This window comes from Coregonus lavaretus (genome assembly GCF_964263955.1).
Source record: "Coregonus lavaretus genome assembly, chromosome: 2".
Lineage (NCBI taxonomy): Eukaryota > Metazoa > Chordata > Actinopteri > Salmoniformes > Salmonidae > Coregonus > Coregonus lavaretus.
Genome location: NC_139989.1, coordinates 32062628 through 32083451, shown reverse-complemented (window position 1 = coordinate 32083451; position 20824 = coordinate 32062628). Strand labels below are relative to the sequence as shown.

Sequence of the window (20824 nt, the reverse complement as noted above, 5' to 3'; positions counted from 1 at the left end):
AGAGCACATGCGCAGGAGAGAATGTAGGGAATTTTACGAGTGAGAATAAAATTGAGCATGTGGTTTCAGTTGGTCTTGGATGTGATAGGGATAAGGGGTTGTAAAGTCAACCCCAGACAGTCATTGGCTAATTTCTCTGTTTCTCGTCTCTTCCCCATCTAGTAAGCTGTGAGAAAAACTTCTAGATCACAGATCTGCTGATCTAGGATTGGTTTTGCTTTTTAAATCATAATGAATAAGACAGGGGACCAGGCCCGTATTCAGTGTCTCAGAGTGAGAGAGCCTGATCTAGGATCAGTTCCCACTTTCAAGTAATCCATTTTATTATTATTATCTAAAAGGCTAAACTGATCCTAGATCAGCACTCCTCCTCTGAGGCGCATTGTGAATAAAGGTCCAGTTACCCCCGTCTTACCCTATTCCTAACGGTATGCAGGCATTACAGGATTATCAGCAGAGCCAGCCCCAGACCAGTTGATAGACAGAGAACACCAAATGTTGTCCAGCCTGATATACTGCTGCTCACATAAAGGTTATAGTGGACTCAATCCCCCTGCTGGTCAATAGCAGAACCTCTACACAACTGTTTCAGTATTGTCAGTATACCTAGTATTCGCTGAAGAAATACAATTTGAAAAAATAACGACCAAAATAAATAAGAAATTGGTCACAAATAAGAAATACTATTTGTACTTTCTGGTTACTTCTAACAAACAATTCTATCAAAACTGTTTATTATTTTTAAAACATCTAAATAACAGTTTGACTATGTTCAGTTCGCGCAAACTATTCAATCTGAGATATAATATGCAGCTTTTACCGTCGTACCACAGCACCCTCACCAGGACAAACTGATGAATGTCCCAAACGAGTTACTTTACTTACTTACTTACTTACTGCCCTCTGCTCATCTCCTCCCCTTCATCTGCACTGTTTGGAAAATACTTGACGGGTGACAACAATATGGTGGAAGCTCATCGTTAGGCTAGTCCCAAATGTCCGAAATGGCACCCTATTCCGTTGTCCCGAGCCCTATGGCACTGTATCATGAAAAGAGAGATAACAATCACAGGTGTCGTTTGAGATCAAGTGCACTGACCAGTGTTTGTGTGCATCAGTAAAAGGTGAGCTTCTGTGCCTACGAGAACCGATACACAGCACCTACTTTGCATAATGATTCAGTAATAGAGGAAAAACATGTCAATGATGTGCAGATACAAAAGTAAATGCATTTCTGTTTATCTTCAATCATATTTCATAGCCTACATACAATAAAACATACATCAAAATGTTACATTTAATATACATACAGTAGGTTAACAATATCAATACTACATAAGTCTCTACTAACTAAAAATAAACCAAATATACTTCACATTATGGCAGTGTTTACCATTCTGGCAGTGTTTACATCGTAGACTGTAAAAAACTGTGATTACTGTGAATAGGATATATCATTGTTTTGGTGTGTCACATGATCTGTGTTACCGGCAGTGGGAAGCTGTGGAATAATATGATCGAACAGATGGGATTGGGAGGACTGTCTGTCATACAAACGATTGGTCAGGGGTCTTAGTTTAGTCCTCATGCCCTGTGTGTGTGTGTGTGTGTGTGTGTGTAAAATAATATAGCATGATCGCAGTAAGACTGTAGGCCTCACTATGTAAACCATCACACAGTTTCTCATTAAAGTGCCAAAAAAACATGCTACAACAAAGGACTAAATCTGAATGTTAACTATTTCTCATTAAGACACTCAAATGGAACGGAAGGAAAAGTAAACAACATAACCATTCAATGGTTCTCTAGAAATCACCTTGAGAGTAGACGCAAGCTTCACATCACAGAGGCTAGAAAAGACTGGCAGTGTGACTGACTGAAGGAATTGGGTCAAGGTTGGATGGAGGGAAGGAAGGTGCCGAGAGATGGAGGGATGGTGGCAGCATTGTTCCTGAGTGTGAGGATTCACTTGTATACAATACCTGTCTGAATAGAAATCAAAGGACAAGTCATGCTTGAGCCAGCCTACAAGACAAGGATGGCAGCCAGTGAATGTGTGTATCTGTGTACATTTACAGGTGTCCTGAATACCTACACTCTTTCACGTGTCTGTTTATCTGTACATACTTGTAAGGTACAAGTACAGGGGAAAGAAACCCACTCCGCCCAAACTGTCATTGGTTCCAGAACTTTCCTTCGGCCGCCAGTGTCTCGTTGAGGAGACACAGCTGGCGCAGGAAGCCGTCGTTAGGGCCAATCTCTCTCTTCTGTCGTACCATGGACAGGGCGGAGCGAACGTCCATCCTGTGGCGCAGCATCAGGTAGGCGATGACCAGCGTCGGGGAGCGGCTGTAGCCCTCTCTGCAGTGGACGTACACTTTACCTGAGGGACGTGGAGAGGGGTTAGAGGTCAGAGAGAACGGGACACAATATAGCATAAACTATTAGGATACAATATTGCAACAAATAAGGATAAAATATTACATAAAATCCTGGGATAAAATATTGCATCAAAATGTATTTCATTTAATATTTCAAAGTTGAGACAATTCTGCATTTGAATTCAACTCAATTTCCAGTTTCTAAATGCACGGTGCCAAAAATCTATTAAAATATAATTGATTCTTCTGAAGTCGACTCTCCATCCATCCCTGGTGTGACTACGTGTTGAAACTGAATCATCCCATTAGACCACAAAAGCCCATTTTCATCATCTTAGCGCGATGATGTAATGTACTGTAATGTATTGTATTATATTCCACTGATCTCATCCAGAGGCTCACACCAAAACAATGAACTGTTACCTTACCCTTCCCATCTTTGTTTTACCTCAAAAGAAAAAGAGGTGGCTAAACACTCTATCGCTCTGTCTAAGTGTTTTGTTCCATCGGCCTGCACCTCACTAACTCCGGTGTGCATTTTCCCTTGTCTCAGAAAGGTTTTATCTTACCCTTCCCATCTTTGTGTGCCAGGGCCTTCTCGATGAAGTCCGCCCCCTCCTCGAAGTAGACGCTGAGGTCAAAGTGGTCTGTGTCACTGGCGGCCATGCCGTGGTATGTGATGCCCGTGCCAGCGTAGAACTCTGCGTTGGTGTTGACGTGCATGAAGGAGTTGCCTTCCGCTGCGTTCAGGATGTGGGTGATGCCTAGCTTCTTCAGACGCATCGTGTTCATGGCCACAAACCTAAAAAACAAAGTACTGTAGGTGTCATAACCGTTACAAACCTAGAGTGGTATTGTAAACAGGCATATACAGGGCCTTCAGAAAGTATTCATACCCCTTGACTTATTCCACATTTTGTTGTTACAGCCTGAATTCAAAATGGCTTAAATCTATTTTTCTTCTCACCCATATACACAGAATACCCCATAATGACAAAGTGAAAACATGTTTTTAAATGTTTGCTAATTTATTTGAAATGAAATACAGAAATATCTCATTTACATAAGTATTCACTCCCTTGAGTCAACACTTTGTAGAAGCACCTTCGGCAGCGATTACAGCTGTGAGTCTTTCTGGGTAAGTCTCTAAGATCAATCAATCAATCAAATGTATTTATAAAGCCCTTTTTACATCAGCATATGTCACAAAGTGCAATACAGAAACCCAGCCTAAAACCCCAAACAGCAAGCAATGCAGATGTAGAAGCACGGTGGCTAGGAAAAACTCCCTAGAAAGGCAGAAATCTAGCAAGAAACCTAGAGAATAACCAGGCTCTGAGGGGTGGCCAGTCCCCTTCTGGCTGTGCTGGGTGGAGATTATAACAGTACATGGCCATTAAGGCCAGATTTTTCTCCAAGATGTTCAAACGTTCATAGATGACCAGCAGGGTCAAATAACAATCACAGTGGTTGTAGAGGTTGCAACAGGTCAGTACATCAGGAGTAAATGTCACTTGGCTTTTCATAGCCGGGCATTTAGAGGTTGAAATAGCAGGTGTGGTAGAGAGAGAGAATTGAAAAACAGCATGTCTGGGACAAGATAGCATGTTCGGTGAACAGGTCAGGGTTCCATAGCCGCAGGCAGAAGAGTTGAAACTGGAGCATCAGCATGACCAGGTGGACTGGGGACAGCAAGGAGTCATCATGCCAGGTAGTCCTGAGGCACACAGGACACCGGATAAGACAGGAGAATAACACCAGATATAACAGACTGACCCTAGCCCCCCGGCACATAGACTATTGCAGCATAGATAATGGAGGCTGAGACAGGGGGGTGGGGGGTCGGGAGACACTGTGGCCCCATCCGACGATACCCCCGGACAGGGCTAACCAGGCAGGAAATAACCCCACCCACTTTGCCAAAGCACAGCCCCCACACCACCAGAGGGATATCAACAGACCACCAACCTAGTACCCTGAGACAAGGCTGAGTATAGTCCACGAAGATCTCCTCCACTGCACGAGCCAGAGCGGGCGACAAACCGGACAGGAAGATCACGTCAGTGACTCAACCCACTCAAGTGACGCACCCCTCCTAGGGACGGCATGGAAAGCACCAGTAAGCCAGTGACTCAGTCCACGTAATAGGGTCAGAGGCAGAGAATCCCAATGGTGAGACGGGAACCGGCCAGGCAGAGACAGCAAGGGCGGTTTGTCGCTCCAGTGCCTTTCTTGTTCACCTTCGCACCCCTGGGCCAGACTTACCACTGCTACACCTGGCTATCAGCGGAGCCTTGTCTGCCAGCGAAACAGTTCAATCAGCCTCATTTACTGTCTTTTAAAAAAAACATAGCTGATATGGCTGACTTGCTTAAACAAATGTGGTTTCTACTGACAATTGAGATGTACAAACTATGGCATAAGGGAACGATGAGCGGATAAGAGGCAATCCGTAATTTTCATTAAGACATTAATGAGCGAGCTAGGACGGACGTAGTCAATATAAGTATTTGTTCAGCACTTTTGAAACGTACAGCGACAGAATTCAGAACATGGGCCGTTCTTACAGTATTATGCCTGTACACCAAGTCAGAACCGTAGGATGAATAAAGGGGGCATATAAGCAGACAATGAAAGTTCTTACAATATTCAATGATTATGTTTCTCTAAAACTGGCTATAGGTTACATGTGCACCACCAACAGCTAACAGCTTACTACACAACATACACTTAGTATTACTTTCTTAGCTACAGTATTCATATCTCCCTGGTATATTACATCATTTATGCAGCATACAAGGCCATTTTGGACTCACGATGTTGTGCTGTTCTCACTTGAATATGACAAGGATTGAAAAGGATTTGCCAGTAGATTGTCGACTTGATACATGATGATGACTGCTAGCTTGCTAGCTAAGATTTTGAAAGTATGATGTTGACATGATCAGTCCAATCAAAGCTACGGTAGATATAACGTGATTTGACATCATATTATCTGTGACCAATGACCTTGGGCCTTCTTGGATGGGCACTTCTAATGTAACTCTACGGCAGCACCCAAGGGGCTTGAATTTTCGAGCTCTCCCTGTAGATTTTGCGGTGACATAGTGTCTCCATGAGTGACGGAACACTGAGGCAATCACTGCACAACTAGAGAACATTACCAACCCCTACGCTCCGTATTTTCCACTGGCTGCCCCACCACCATAGAAAGCACTGAGCTAGGCTGAAACGCCTGCATTTTGGAGCTGCTTTACTCAAGAAAGCAAAAAGAGACCATGTTCGTATGCGGCTTTATTAACTCAAAGAATATTATTTTTACATTGTTTGCAAACTGGTATGTGACGTATTAATGCCAAAATAAAATGCAAAACAGGCAACACATTTTTTAAAACATGTTTTAGCTAAACAGGTGGGGCTCTGCATTCTGAGCATTCTGAGCAAAGATCACTCATAGAAACGTTAGTTCTGAAACCTCCCGGAAAAGACCTGCGTGTGTTTAAGTAAAAGTATTCTCTCCTGCTGCCCCATCCTTCCACTTCAATTCTTCTCTTGAAGATACCAAGACAGTCAATAATATATGAAACATTGTTAGGGAGAAGGAGGATAGATTAGCAGCGAGATGCTGTACTTTTAGTCCCGTCTACAGCTTCGGCTATAGTACGTACATAAAGATCCTATGGGCAGTATGACGATAAAAATGTCCTGTTATTATGTAACACATTTAGTCCCATTAAGGCAATGTTCCATTAATGAGGTGCCTTGAGTTATTTTGGGTGGGGCTGTTTTTGTTGTTCCTTATTCCACAACCAACATATCTCAAATCAAGCTGGTAATTGAACAGTTCATTGAAAACCTTTTCTCTCCATTTGTCTCCATTCTGTCTTCAAGTTACTGGTCAGATCTGTTTTATATCCATCCTTATCTATTACCATATAATAACAACATAAGCGTGTGTGTCTGTGCGTGTGTGTGTGTGTGTGTGTGTGTGTGTTCACATCCACACAGATTGCTCACCCAAATAGAATCAGTCTATTCAAGGGGTGTGGGGAAGTGTGTATGGTAGATTGAGGTACAAAGCGTGCATGCCCTCAAAGTTATTTTAATTTTGCCTTATAGTTTAGTTAGGGAGTAAGTGTGTCAGCCTATTTTAAACTCGTTTGTCTGTTCCATCATAGACTATTTTATCTGATATGCTAATATTTAATTAATTTAATCAGTTTTGTTTCAGTGTGGCTTTTGTCAATAAATGTCTAATTTAAAAACCAGGATGATAAAAGCAAACAAATACAATAAAACCAGTAAGTTATTTTCACAACATAGGCTACTGTAGTCCTATTGGCTAGCAGAGGTAACTACACTGAGTGGACAAAACATTAGGAACACCTTTCTAATATTGAGTTGCACCACCTTTTGCCCTCAGAACAGCCTCAATTCGTTGGGGCATGGGCAAGGTGTCGTAAGTGTTACACAGGGATGCTGGCCCATGTTGACTCCAATGCTTCCCACTGTTGTGTCAAGTTGGCAAGATGTCCTTTGGGTGGTGGACCATTCTTGCCACACATGGGAAACTGTTGAGCATGAAAAACCCAGCAGCGTTGCAGTTCTTGAAACACTCAAACCGGCACACATACACAATCCATGTCTCAATTGTCTCAAGGCTTAAAAATCCTTCTTTAACCTGTCTCCTCCCCTTCATCTACACTGATTGAAGTGGATTTAACAAGTGACATCAATAAGGGATCATAGCTTTCACCTGGATTCACCTGGTTAGTCTATGTCATGGAAAGAGCAGGTGTTCCTAATGTTTTTTACAATCAGTGTATATGACTTAGGCCAGTGGATACACTTAGGCTATACTCCATTTTAATTTCATAATACTGGTACTTCATATTTAGCTTCAGATAAGTGTTGCCAAGACTAAAGTTGATCGAATAGCCTTATACCTGTCCATAAAGTTTCGAATGAACATTTCATTGACACATTAACTCAAGCAAATGAAACTCACGCGTTTCCAACATATATCCTGGTGAACACCTCGTCGACATGGTGTGCTGGCATGCTGTAGTAACCGTCACTGTTGGCACACAGATCATTGAGCTGCTGCACTGACACTTCATAGTCTGACATGTCGACTCACGCTGGCACGGTATGCTGCTTGGTTGTGCTCTGATTTTGCTTCTTCCTCTTCTTGACTAGAGCAGAGCTGTCAAATGTGGCGAACAGGTGTCGGTTTACAGAGCGGCCAGGAGAGGAGTCAGGTTTTCACTCGGCTGTTGCATTGCTCTCTCTCACAGAGAGAGGCTCCGAGGGTCTGGGTGTTTTGAAAGCCTGCTTGCGCACGCCCACTCTCATCATATACCTATAGTATGTTACTGTACAGTAATACAGTTATAACAACTTAACGAATACACACACAGTGCACGTAAAATATTTTAACCCGGTTTCACAATTTAAAGTGATCTACAGCTCTGGTAGGACTGCAAGTATTCATGTTTTATAATGCAATTAAGATTTTATTGGTATTTTGTGAAACAGTACATTGTGTATAGTATAAGGGAAGTTCTATAAGTGACTTGAGAAATCGTATTCTAAAGTGCAAATGTTATCATGATGGTCATTGGTCAACTATCTACATAGCCCTCTGTATCTACTAAGAATGACTTGGAGGGATGCTTTTGTTATCTATATAAATAATTGAAGATGATTATTCAATGATTATAAGTGCCAATATTAGGTTGAATATTGTTGATGAAATACATTACAGAACATAAACAATAATAAAACCTCTTGAATTGTATATTACACTGGTAAAATGTGGTTCAGATGACAGGTGTTGAATATAATGTATAGTCTATGAATAGTCCAAAGGTAATCTAGATGACAGAGAGGATTATTCATGTCACAAAATCTAACTTAACAAACCAATCCCCTGAATTATCCTTCAAACGGCTACCCCATTTTGGCTCTGTCTGTATCAGTTTGAAAATAGAACAATCCACAACCAAAATGGCTGCCATTTTCTCCTAACATGTTTCAGGTCGCATTTTGGTAGCCCGGCATCGAAGGACCTTGAGGAAACTGTCGATTTTGTGGGAGTCCCTGCGGAAGCAGGACATGAGGAAGTGGAAGTTGATGAGGCGGGAGGTCTTGTCATTGCCGAGGTCTCCACCCTTGAAGGGGATTGAAGAAATGTACTGGGAGGACGGGCCCATCTATGGAGAGAGAGAAAGAGAGAAATGTTGTTTTAAAGCAGAAGATGGTGCAAAAAGGTTGTCACCTTGCACACAGTGTTCAATTGTTGAACTAAAACCACTAGTACATGTAGAGTTTGGTATGCTTCACATAAACACACATATACACAGCGTCAGTCACCCACCTTGTTGACTAGTATGTCTAGTCCGTCTCCCAGGCTCTTGGAGTAGTCCTGCAGTTCCCTGATCTTACTGCTGATGTCGCCGTTGGAGGGGTGCGGCAGAGTGGGCGCCTCGGAGGAGAGCAGCAGCAGGGGATCGTTCCAGGCCAGGAGGAGGGAGCGAGCCAGGGAGATCAGCTCATTCTCCTGAGGAACACAATGGGTAAAGTCATGAAGGAAAGATAGATCCTGCACATGGTAGAACGTTCCTGCAGTTTTAATGAGTGCAACTTTCCAAAAAAAAGGTCTTAATCAGGCTTGACGAAGTGGAGTAGGGACTGGGATTGCAGGTTTAGTCAAGGAAGGCCTTGTGCAGCTTGTTGAATGCACTGCTTTTTTAGAACGGGATGAGTACTAACATAGATATACCATAGGGAGGAGACAAACCCAGAGAGAGAGGAGAGGAAGGGTACATCTGAGTTATGGGGCTTCCTCTCCTAGTCTCCTTTCCTTCATCTCCACAACTTCACTAATCTAAGACTGCTGGATGCATATTGCTCATACCTCTCCAATCCTCTCAGATCTGTGTCTAGGGGCTAGAGGTTGTTGCAGGACACGGCTGTAGATTTGATTAATGAAATACTCTAGCAAGTAGATTGGGAAAAGAGAGAAGGGGGAGAGATTATAACTAATAGAGAGATGAAAGAGATGAGTGTGGAGAGCACAGAGCTTTACTGACCGATACTCTGAGTGCTTGCTCCTTGTCCTTGGGTGTCTGTAGTGAGGAGGTGTGACACATAGAGGGGCGTGGCATCATCACTCGTCCCATGGGTGGGAAGTGAGAGTCCTGAGAGAGAGAGAGAGAATGGCACAAAAGTGGTTATAATAAGGTTAACTCAAGTTGAACATACTCTGACACATAATACTCTGAACATATTAATTTAACGATACATACAGTACATCTTGAACACAAACAGACCAGATACACACACATACACACACAGACCCACGTACATGGTTGTCCTATGGTTATTTTCAATACAACCTTCCTACAACTTTCTGGGAATGGTGCAGGATAGTTGTTTGGCTTTGGAACATTCTCAGCACAATAAAAGAACTTGACAACAAAAACGTTATTTTCATTTCATTACTTTAACAGAACATTTTCTAAAAGTTCAAACATTGTTACATTTAATTAAAAATGTTGTAATGTTCTATCGTTCTTCAACTGGTTTGGCACTGAGAATATTCTCAAATAGTTCAGAGAACATTAAGAAATAACATTCTTCTGTGGGAATTTCAGTTCTTCAGCATAACGTTTCCTACAGGTTTCCTCATGGTTCTATTTAAAATCATGTTCAGGTGTGTTGGCTGCGTGTTATTGAAATATTCAGTGAAAGTTTTAAGGAAGTTATTAAAAAACCTCCAAACAACCTATAATGTCCGTCCTCAGAGCGATAATAAAACCTCCCAGGAAAACGTTCAAGGAACCAGAGTAAAACGTTCTCAGAACCTAAATATAAACGTTCCCAGAACAGGCTAAATTGTCACTTCTGTTCTCAGAACGTTTAAAAAGCGTTCAGTTTTACTGGTCAGGAAACGTATGGCTTCATTCCCACAACCAATGTGAAAACAACAACATACGTTCCCACAACTTCCAAGGAACCAAATGTGCTAGCTGGGATGGTGGTTACTGACCAGGTCCTTGGTGAGGGAAGTGCTGAGTGAGTGAAGCTTGTCTGATCGCTGTGAAGCTCTCTCCATTAGGTCACTGAGGCCAATGGCATGGCAGGAGACAACTAGACACAGAACTGAGAGAGAGAGAGAAAGAGGTTTGGCTTTAGTCAACTTGCCTCCATCAAAAACTCTCACACACGGACTAAACGCACACATTTAATCTCACCTGCTAAATGGAGTTTGGTACCCTGGGATCGGCGAGCCATCTTTCTTTGTTTCTTTTTTTCTTTTCTCTTCTATCCTTGTCTTCTTGTCCTTCCTCTCTTGCTTTTTGGCTGTCGTTCCTTCTCGTCCCCCTTATATAGTGGCCTTGTCTTTTTCATTTGTGAATGCATAAGTCTGTGCGTATTGTTCAGAACTAGTTCTCACCTGATCACTAATGAGAAACATTGTTTGGGGGTCTGTCCCTTAGGTATGTGCTCATCAATACCCATGGTATTTTTTAAGGTGAGATAGTGAGGTGGACAAAAGCTGTCGGAAAAAGGAGAGGGGGGCTTTGGGGGTGGTTGAAGGGCAATTAGATTCCATTAATAAGATTTATGAATGAAATCATTGATTCGTCCTACAAGGTTAGATCTACTGTACTTGCGCCACTTGAAGATACAGTATACTATGGAAGTTTAGTTACTAATCGTTTCTGTCAAAAAATCTGTACAGCCTCTCTAACTGTCATGTGTTGAGCGAACACTAAATCTTGTCTATTTCCTGTTGTTAGCTGTTGGCTCTTTAATAGTGTTGTTAGTGTGCTGTTGGCTCTTTCTTCCCTTTAGTTTTGCCACTGTGACCAATGTTCACCGCACACTGTAAGTATATTCAGCAGCTAAAAGCATTTGCTAAATGACCATCTTTCTTATCATATCATTATTACACTGTACTATTCTCTCTCACTTAAACCACTTTCAATGAGCCTTGGGAAGGCCACACTGCCACCCAGTTGGTATTCCACATGGCCTGGACTGGGGTGGTCTAGTGGTTAATACCACTGCTATCAGCACGTGTATGCTCGTGACTGCATGTGGTAGGTTTGAATCCAGGAATCACTACTACCAGCTCCTCTCTTCCCTTCTATATACTGTCGTCTCTCTAGAAATAAATATCTGAAAAAATATTAATATTTTAAATATTAAATAATACATATTTTCTTAGGAAAAGCAGAGGGGAAAGTAACCTTTCCATTGTCCTCTCCTCTGTCCAAAGGCAGGCTACTATGTGTGTGGATGTAACACCTTCAATCTCTGCCTCTGATGACCCGAGATACAAATCATCATCAGTTCTTAAAAACAACACCACGGTCTGTCCAGGGCCACAGAAGTTTCAGCAGAGCAGCGTGACTGGGTGATGTCCTTTACACTGGCAGTACTTTGTACTCTCATTTTACTATCCCAATCTTTTCTTATTTGTAATCCCTTCCAGAGGATGTTGATGTACAAGTCAAAACATTGAGTATGTTCTAAGAATGTGAGAGAATGTTAGATATCATGGGTGGGATCTGAACCCCAGTCTCCCACTCGGGAACCAACATCTTAACCATTAGTGCAGTGGTATTCAAACTTTTTCAGCAGGACCCCATTTCTTCCACCAGAATTTATTGCGTCCCCATTTCTCGCGACCTTATTTCTATTACAGCATATTGGATGACTGTCATTCATATTCCATTCACCCAGCTCAATGTAACATCGATAGGTTTAGACTACTACATGATACAAAAATTTTCCCTATACCCATCATGAGGTTGCTACAACCTAGCCTATGAATGAAAGTTTACAACGTAGGTACACACAGGTCATGAGTAATGTCATGAACCCTGCGTCCTGAGTCTGTTCCTGCCTGTGTTGCCGTTTTTCTGCTCCGAATCTCCTGTTTCCCGAAGGTGCCTGAACGCACCCTGTCCGGTTGCCGGGCGACGTTGCTAGGCGGGTGATCTCTCGATTACCCGCACCTGCTTCTCATCAGCTTCAGCACACCTGGTCCTGATCATCACCCCTTCATAAGCTCTGACCTGACATCCATTCCCTGCCGGATCGTTAGCCATAAACAGTATGTTTTGCCAGCGTATCAGCCTCTGAGTACTAGCGTTAGTTTTGTTGTTTTTTGCACCTTGTTGACCTGCCTTGTACTTACCTCAGTTTTTTCTGTCTACAGTCATTCTCCCGGAACCTTCACCCAATCCCTGCCGTGCCATCAGTCATCTGCCACTTCACCACCACCTACTCATCTCCGCCACCCGCTCCGTCTCCTGGACTATTCTGCATCTTTTTATCTGTAAATAAACACTCACATTCGTTCAACTCACCTTGTCCTGGTCTGCTTCTGGGTTCGGTCTTAGAGAACCGTGACAAGTAATCAAGGTGACAGACAGTGACACATTCAATACCGCCTTGCACACTCTTGTCTGCATCTAGCTGATCTAGCGTGTAATCATTAGTCCAACACTTGCAAACAAGAGTTTCTATTGGACAAATTCAAGGATGTTTATCCCCGTTTCGTCTGTTTAAGAAACATTTTTCAACAGAATCGGCAGAATGAATACACCCCTGATCACATGCAAACCCAGTTCACTTTCATAGCAGCCACACACAAACAGCATGATCATTTTGCTAGTTGTATTCCTTCTCGCATCTACACGCTCTCCTCCTCTCACATTTTCCCTTCATTTGTGGACTTCAGTGCACAACACATCAGCTGTCTCTCTCTCTCTTGCTTGCAAAACAATTAATTTGTTCAAAACTGTTCAACAATTGTCATTCTCTCTCTTTGAGTCAACTATTCACCACATTGTATGCACTGCAGTGATAGCTAGCTGTAGCTTATGCTTTCAGTACTATATTAATTCTCTGGACCTTTGATTGGGTGGACAACATGTCAGTTCATGCTGCAAGAGCTCGGATAGGTTGGAGGACGTCCTCCGGAAGTTGTCATAACTACTGTGTAAGTCTATGGAAGGGGGTGAGAACCATGATCCTCCTAGGTTTTGTATTGAAGTCAATGTACCCAGAGGAGGACGTACCCAGCTTCTTCATGACTGTTGAATAAGTCCCACCAATCACTAGTGACTTACACAAACTTTCCCACGGTGATGTAACACAAACTCCTCTCAACAATCCTCAGATTGTGCTTACCTACTGTTTGGTGGTCTAGGCACATATAGGCAACCCTGGAGACTGGGGTTCCCCGTCTCCACCCTTCACACTTTGTCTCCTCCTAATCTTTCTCCCCCGTTGATTCTAAATCGAATTAGTCTGATTAAAAGCAAAAATGCCCTTAAAAGTTTACATATTTAAACATTCCTCAGTTTGTCCACTACTGAGAGGGACTTAAAAATAGAGAGCCGATCAATTAAATGACATTCAATGGAAAATGTTTTGATTAGGAGGACTGATTTGGGACCTTATCTTTGGGAAACTTTAAAGGGGCAATCTACAGTTCAAACAATAACAAAGCCGTCACCCTGTCACTGGATTTGGTAAACAGCTGAGGGATGGGGCTGGATAATTGTAACCACTCTCAAATTCAGAGACAGAGCCATGGATGCAAGAAATTGCCATCCATGAGATCAAAATGATAGTTTCAACCATGTTTTGAGGCTAAACAGTATTTGTTTACAATTACATTGCTTACAAACAATAGAGTAAAACAAGCTTTTATTTTGGGTTCTGATGGGGTACGACAGTTGAACTAAGCTCATGAGGCATTTATACTGCAGATTATAAACCTTGGTTACACCTTGCACTAACATGAGGGTTTCGTGATCTGATCAATATGATCTAATCACTATCTGATCAAGCTTTGTCACGTCAACACAAGGTATTAAAATATTAGTTCAGTATGGCTGTATTGTGACCAGATCTCCTGGTGCCTCCTTGTATGCAAATTATTTGACAGATATTCTTTCAAAATAATAGGATTTTTATTTTTATTTATTATTAATGCCATAAGGTGGTACCTGTCAAGGATTTTAGAGGCCGATATAATGATGATTTAAATGGTTTGACCATCCAGACCTGTTTACACTTGATATCCAGATCCAATGTGTGTCTGACTACCTCCGGAGGTGGTCAGGAAGATCTGATCACAATGCATATTTTAAAGTGCCTTGTAAAAGTATTCATCCCCCTTGGCGTTTTTCCTATTTTGTTGCATTACAACTTGTAATTTAAATGGATTTTTATTTGGATTTCATGTAATGGACATACACAAAATAGTCCAAATTGGTGAAGTGAAATGAAAAAAATAACTTGTTTCAGAAAATTCTAAAAAATAAATAACGGAAAAGTGGTGTTCTATGTATTCACCCCCTTTGCTATGACGCCCCTAAATAAGATCTGGTGCAACCAATTACCTTCAGTAGTCACATAATTAGTTAAATAAAGTCCACCTGTGTGCAATCTAAGTGTCACATGATCTGTCACATGATTTCAGTATATATACACCTGTTCTGAAAAGGCCCCAGAATCTGCAACACCACTAAGCAAGGGGCACCACCAACCAAGCGACACCATGAAGACCAAGGGGCTCTCCAAACAGGCCAGGGACAAAGTTGTGGAGAAGTACAGATCAGGGTTGGGTTATACAAAAATATTCGAAACTTTGAACATCACACGAAGCACCATTAAATCCATTATTTAAAAAATTGAAAGAATATGGCACCACAACAAACCTGCCAAGAGAGGGCCGCCCAACAAAACTCACAGACCAGGCAAGGAGGGCATTAATCAGAGAGGCAACAAAGAGACCTAAGATAACCCTGAAGGAGCTGCAAGGCTCCACAGCAGAGATTGGAGTATCTGTCCATAGGACCACTTTAAGCCGTACACGCCACAGAGCTGGGCTTTACGGAAGAGTGGACAGAAAAAAGCCATTGCTTAAAGAAAGCAATAAGCAAACATGATTGGTGTTCGCCAAAAGGCATGTGGGAGACTCCCCAAACATATGGAAGAAGGTACTCTGGTCAGATGAGACTATAATTTAGCTTTTTGGCCATCAAGGAAAATGCTATGTCTGGCGCAAACCCAACACCCCTCATCACCCGAGAACACCATCCCCACAGTGAAGCATGGTGGTGGCAGCATCATGCTGTGGGGATGTTTTTCATCGGCAGGGACTGGGAAACTGGTCAGAATTTAAGGAATAATGGATGGCGCTAAATACAGGGAAATTCTTGAGGGAAACCTTTTTCAGTCTTCCAGAGATTTGAGACTGGGACGGAGGTTCACCTTCCAGCAGGACAATGACCCTAAGCATACTGCTAAAGCAACACTTGAGTGGTTTAAGGGGAAACATTTAAATGTCTTGGAATGGCCTAGTCAAAGCCCAGACCTCAATCCAATTGAGAATCTGTGGTATGACTTAAAGATTGCAGTACACCAGCGGAACCCATCCAACTTGAAGGAGCTGGAGCAGTTTTGCCTTGAAGAATGGGCAAAAATCCCAGTGGCTAGATGTGCCAAGCTTATAGAGACATACCCCAAGAGACTTGCAGCTGTAATTGCTGCAAGAGGTGTCTCTACAAAGTATTGACTTTGGGGGGGGGGGGTGAATTATGCACGCTCAAGTATTCTGTTTTTTTGTCTTATTTCTTGTTTGTTTCACAATATAAAGTATTTTGCATCTTCAAAGTGGTAGGCATGTTGTGTAAATCAAATGATACAAATCCCCAAAAAATCCATTTTAATTCCAGGTTGTAAGGCAACAAAATAGGAAAAATACCATGGGGGGTGAATACTTTTGCAAGCCACTGTAATTGTCTACACCTGTCTAAAAATGATGCATGTTAGCATCAGGTATACATGGGGCTTTAGTGATTTCTCCTGAGATGACATCAAGTCAAGAGTCCTGTTGATCTTTTATGTACTAATTCAATGTTAGATCCTACTAGAGCACAGGGGCCTTAACAGTAGTTGTCCATCACCCATTTGGGGCTGTTTTCTTTTGCACCATTCCAGGTGGTTCTTGCCTTGCCTTCTTCATCTCTTCTTCATTAGTCTTTTGCCATGTTTTCCCCCAGCCAACCCTTTTTGGTTCAACTCACTCGCCTGATGAGTCCCTTTCCCTGAGTCCTGAAGACTTGTATTAGCTCCCTAAGTGAATGCCTAGACTTTAGCTCAACGGGCTAGCAAAGTCTTGTTGCACACAGATGACCTGGGTTCAAACCTAGTTGCTCACACAGGCATCCTAGATGACCCCATATGTGTTTAAAATGTAAGCCCAGACCATTATCTTTACACGGCAAACCTTAAGAGTCAGTGCATAATTCCAACTGTGCGACTGTGTACCATCACTGACCTTTCATACACATTCTATCAGCATCAATGATGCCAATGTGTCAATCAATGAGTAACATTACTGCTGTAAAGCACACCCCAGCTAGCACATAACATTCTGAGAACCATATGTTTCTTAGATCTTGGTGAGAGTTTGGTTTTCCTATGGTTATTTTACATACAACCTTCCCATAACGTTTCCTACAGGTTTCCTCATGGTTCTATTTAAATTAATATTCTTAAATTGTTCAGCGAACGTTAAGAAACAACGTTCTTCTGTGGAAATTTCAACATTTCAGCATAATGTTTTCCACAGGTTTCCTCATGGTTCTATTTAAAGTCATGTTCTCAGAACGTTCCAAGAATGTTAAGAAAACACTGTTCTTCTGTGGGAATTTCAGAACGTCAACGTTATGTTTCTACAGGTTTCCTCATGGTTCTATTTAAAATAATGTTCTCAGAACATTCAGAGAACGTTAAGAAACAACGCTCTTCTGTGAGAATTCCAGTACTTCAGCATAACGTTTCCCCATGGTTCTATTTAAAGTTATGTTATCAGAACATTAAGAAAACTTTCCATAAAAACCAGAAGAAAACATTAGTAACGTTCTCAGCATCAACAAAACTCTCTCTATCCTCTATCTTGTTAAGTGTGTTCAGGTGTGTTGGCCACGCCCACTAGTTGGCTACACCTGATCTTAATCAGTGCTTGTTTCGTTTGAAATAGGGTCTGCTTGTATAGACTAAAATGAACAGCTTTGTATGAGATTTTTAAAAAAACATTGCATGTTTTTCTGGTGGAGCAGTGGATTCATTCCATGGATAGAGAGGAAAAGAGCATAGGTTCAAATCTCACTGATGCCATGCCACAATTAAAAAGAAAATGTGTTTGCATAATTAATGCCTAAGCAAATGAATTTCCATGTGTCTTATCTGTGCTTGGAGTTCAAAACAGTTAAACTAAGCTAGAAGTGTTATTAAAAGTCTTATTGAAACATGTTCTCAGAAGGTTATTTACAGTGCCTTCAGAAAGTATTCATACCCCTTGACTTATTCCACATTTTGTTGTGTTACAGCCTGAATTCAAAATGGATTTTAAAAAACACAATACCCCATAATGACAAAGGGAAAAAATATGTTTAAACATTTTTGCTAATTTATTGAAAATGAAATACAGAAATATCTCATTTACATAAGTATTCACACCCCTGAGTCAGTACATGTTAGAATCACCTTTGGCAGTGATTACAGCCGTGAGTCTTTCTGGGTAGGTTTCTAAGAGTCTCTTAGAGCTGTGCACACCTGGATTGCACATTATTCTTCAAGCTCTGTCAAATTGGTTGTTGATCATTGCTAGATAGCCATTTTCAAGTCTTGCCATAGATTTTCAAGCCGATTTAAGCCATAACTGTAACTCGGCCACTCGAACATTCAATGTCGTTTTGGTGAGCAACTCCAGTGTACAGTGGGGGAAAAAAGTATTTAGTCAGCCACCAATTGTGCAAGTTCTCCCACTTAAAAAGATGAGAGAGGCCTGTAATTTTCATCATAGGTACACGTCAACTATGACAGACAAAATGAGGAAAAAAATTCCAGAAAATCACATTGTAGGATTTTTTATGAATTTATTTGCAAATTATGGAGGAAAATAAGTATTTGGTCAATAACAAAAGTTTCTCAATACTTTGTTATATACCCTTTGTTGGTAATGACACAGGTCAAGCGTTTTCTGTAAGTCTTCACAAGGTTTTCACACACTGTTGCTGGTATTTTGGCCCATTCCTCCATGCAGATCTCCTCTAGAGCAGTGATGTTTTGGGGCTGTCGCTGGGCAACACGGACTTTCAACTCCCTCCAAAGATGTTCTATGGGGTTGAGATCTGGAGACTGGCTAGGCCACTCCAGGACCTTGAAATGCTTCTTAAGAAGCCACTCCTTCGTTGCCCGGGCGGTGTGTTTGGGATCATTGTCATGCTGAAAGACCCAGCCACGTTTCATCTTCAATGCCCTTGCTGATGGAATGAGGTTTTCACTCAAAATCTCACGATACATGGCCCCATTCATTCTTTCCTTTACACGGATCAGTCGTCCTGGTCCCTTTGCAGAAAAACAGCCCCAAAGCATGATGTTTCCACCCCCATGCTTCACAGTAGGTATGGTGTTCTTTGGATGCAACTCAGCATTCTTTGTCCTCCAAACACGACGAGTTGAGTTTTTACCAAAAATTTCTATTTTGGTTTCATCTGACCATATGACATTCTCCCAATCCTCTTCTGGATCATCCAAATGCACTCTAGCAAACTTCAGACGGGCCTGGACATGTACTGGCTTAAGCAGGGGGACATGTCTGGCACTGCAGGATTTGAGTCCCTGGCGGCGTAGTGTGTTACTGATGGTAGGCTTTGTTACTTTGGTCCCAGCTCTCTGCAGGTCATTCACTAGGTCCCCCCGTGTGGTTCTGGGATTTTTGCTCACCGTTCTTGTGATCATTTTGACCCCACGGGGTGAGATCTTGCGTGGAGCCCCAGATCGAGGGAGATTATCAGTGGTCTTGTATGTCTTCCATTTCCTAATAATTGCTCCCACAGTTGATTTCTTCAAACCAAGCTGCTTACCTATTGCAGATTCAGTCTTCCCAGCCTGGTGCAGGTCTACAATTTTGCTTCTGGTGTCCTTTGACAGCTCTTTGGTCTTGGCCATAGTGGAGTTTGGAGTGTGACTGTTTGAGGTTGTGGACAGGTGTCTTTTATACTGATAACAAGTTCAAACAGGTGCCATCAATACAGGTAACGAGTGGAGGACAGAGGAGCCTCTTAAAGAAGAAGTTACAGGTCTGTGAGAGCCAGAAATCTTGCTTGTTTGTAGGTGACCAAATACTTATTTTCCACCATAATTTGCAAATAAATTCATTAAAAATCCTACAATGTGATTTTCTGGGAAAAAAAATCTCAATTTGTCTGTCATAGTTGACTTGTACCTATGATGAAAATTACAGGCCTCTCTCATCTTTTTAAGTGGGAGAACTTGCACAATTGGTGGCTGACTAAATACTTTTTTCCCCCACTGTATATTCAGCCTTTGTGTTTTAGGTTATTGTCCTGCTGAAAGGTGAATTTGTCTCCCAGTGTCTGTTGGATAGCACACTGAACCAGGTTTACCTCTAGGATTTTGCCTGTGCTTAGCTCTATTCAGTTTATTTTTATCGTAACAAACTCCCTAGTCCTTGACGATGACAAGCATACCCATAACATGATGCAGCCACCACCATGCTTAAAAATATGAAGAGTGGTACTCAGTGATGTGTTGTGTTGGATTTGCCCCAAACAAAATGCTTTGTATTCAGGACATAAAGTACATTTCTTTGCCAAATTTTTGCAGTTTTACTTTAGTGCCTTATTGCAAACAGGATGCATGTTTTGGAATATCCTTCCTTCTTTCACTCTGTCAATTAGGTTAGTATTGTGGAGTAACTACAATGTTGTTGATCCATCCTCAGTTTTCTCCTATCACAGCCATTAAACTCTGTAACTGTTTTAAAATCACTATTGTGAAATCCCTGAGCGGTCTCCTTCCTCTCCGGCAACTGAGTTCGGAAGGACGCCTGTGTCTTTATAGTGACTGTGTATTGATACACCATCCAAAGTATAATTAATAACTTCACCATGCTCAAAGGGATATTCAATGTCTGCTTTTTTTTCACCCATCTACCAATAGGTGACCTTTGCGAAGCATTGGAAAACCTCCCTGGTCTTTGTGGTTGAATCTGTGTTCAAAATTCACTGCTTGACTGAGGGACCTTACAGATAATTGTATGAGTGGGGTACAGAGATGAGGTAGTCATAAAAAATCAAGTTAATCACTATTATTGCGCACAGAGTGAGTCCATGCAACGTATTATGTGACTTGTTAAGCACATGTTTACTCCTGAACTTATTTAGGCTTGCCAGAACAAAGGGGTTGAATACTTATTGACTCAAGACATTTCAACTTTTCATTTTTTATTAATTGGACATTATGGGGTATTGTGTATAGGCCAGTGACACAAAATCTAAATTCAATCCATTTTAAATTTAGGCTATAACACAACAAAA

The 20824-nt window shown here is 41.7% G+C and overlaps 3 protein-coding genes across 3 annotated transcripts in view; all 3 read right to left on the bottom strand.

The window, feature by feature from the left end:
• The window catches only part of LOC311138743 (NACHT, LRR and PYD domains-containing protein 12-like), a gene marked incomplete at its 5' end in the record, with an annotated part of 452061 nt that overhangs the window by 195891 nt on the left and 235346 nt on the right, over window positions 1–20824 (bottom strand). The gene's annotated exons all lie outside the window — the stretch shown is intronic.
• Window positions 1195–7697, bottom strand: LOC311103121 (dual specificity protein phosphatase 3-like). The gene is made up of 3 exons (XM_084144661.1): window positions 7390–7697; window positions 2951–3183; window positions 1195–2383 (listed from the first exon to the last, which is right to left on the bottom strand). Exons 1-3 carry the CDS (start codon window positions 7509–7511, stop codon window positions 2175–2177), a joined length of 564 nt encoding a protein of 187 aa, XP_084000787.1. The 5' UTR covers window positions 7512–7697; the 3' UTR covers window positions 1195–2174.
• Window positions 8408–10679, bottom strand: LOC311103130 (prolactin; the record flags this gene model as incomplete). Its single annotated transcript, XM_084144674.1, has 5 exons — window positions 8408–8596; window positions 8761–8943; window positions 9476–9583; window positions 10435–10547; window positions 10640–10679. The coding sequence occupies 5 exons, from the start codon at window positions 10677–10679 to the stop codon at window positions 8408–8410; spliced, it is 633 nt and encodes a 210-aa protein (XP_084000800.1).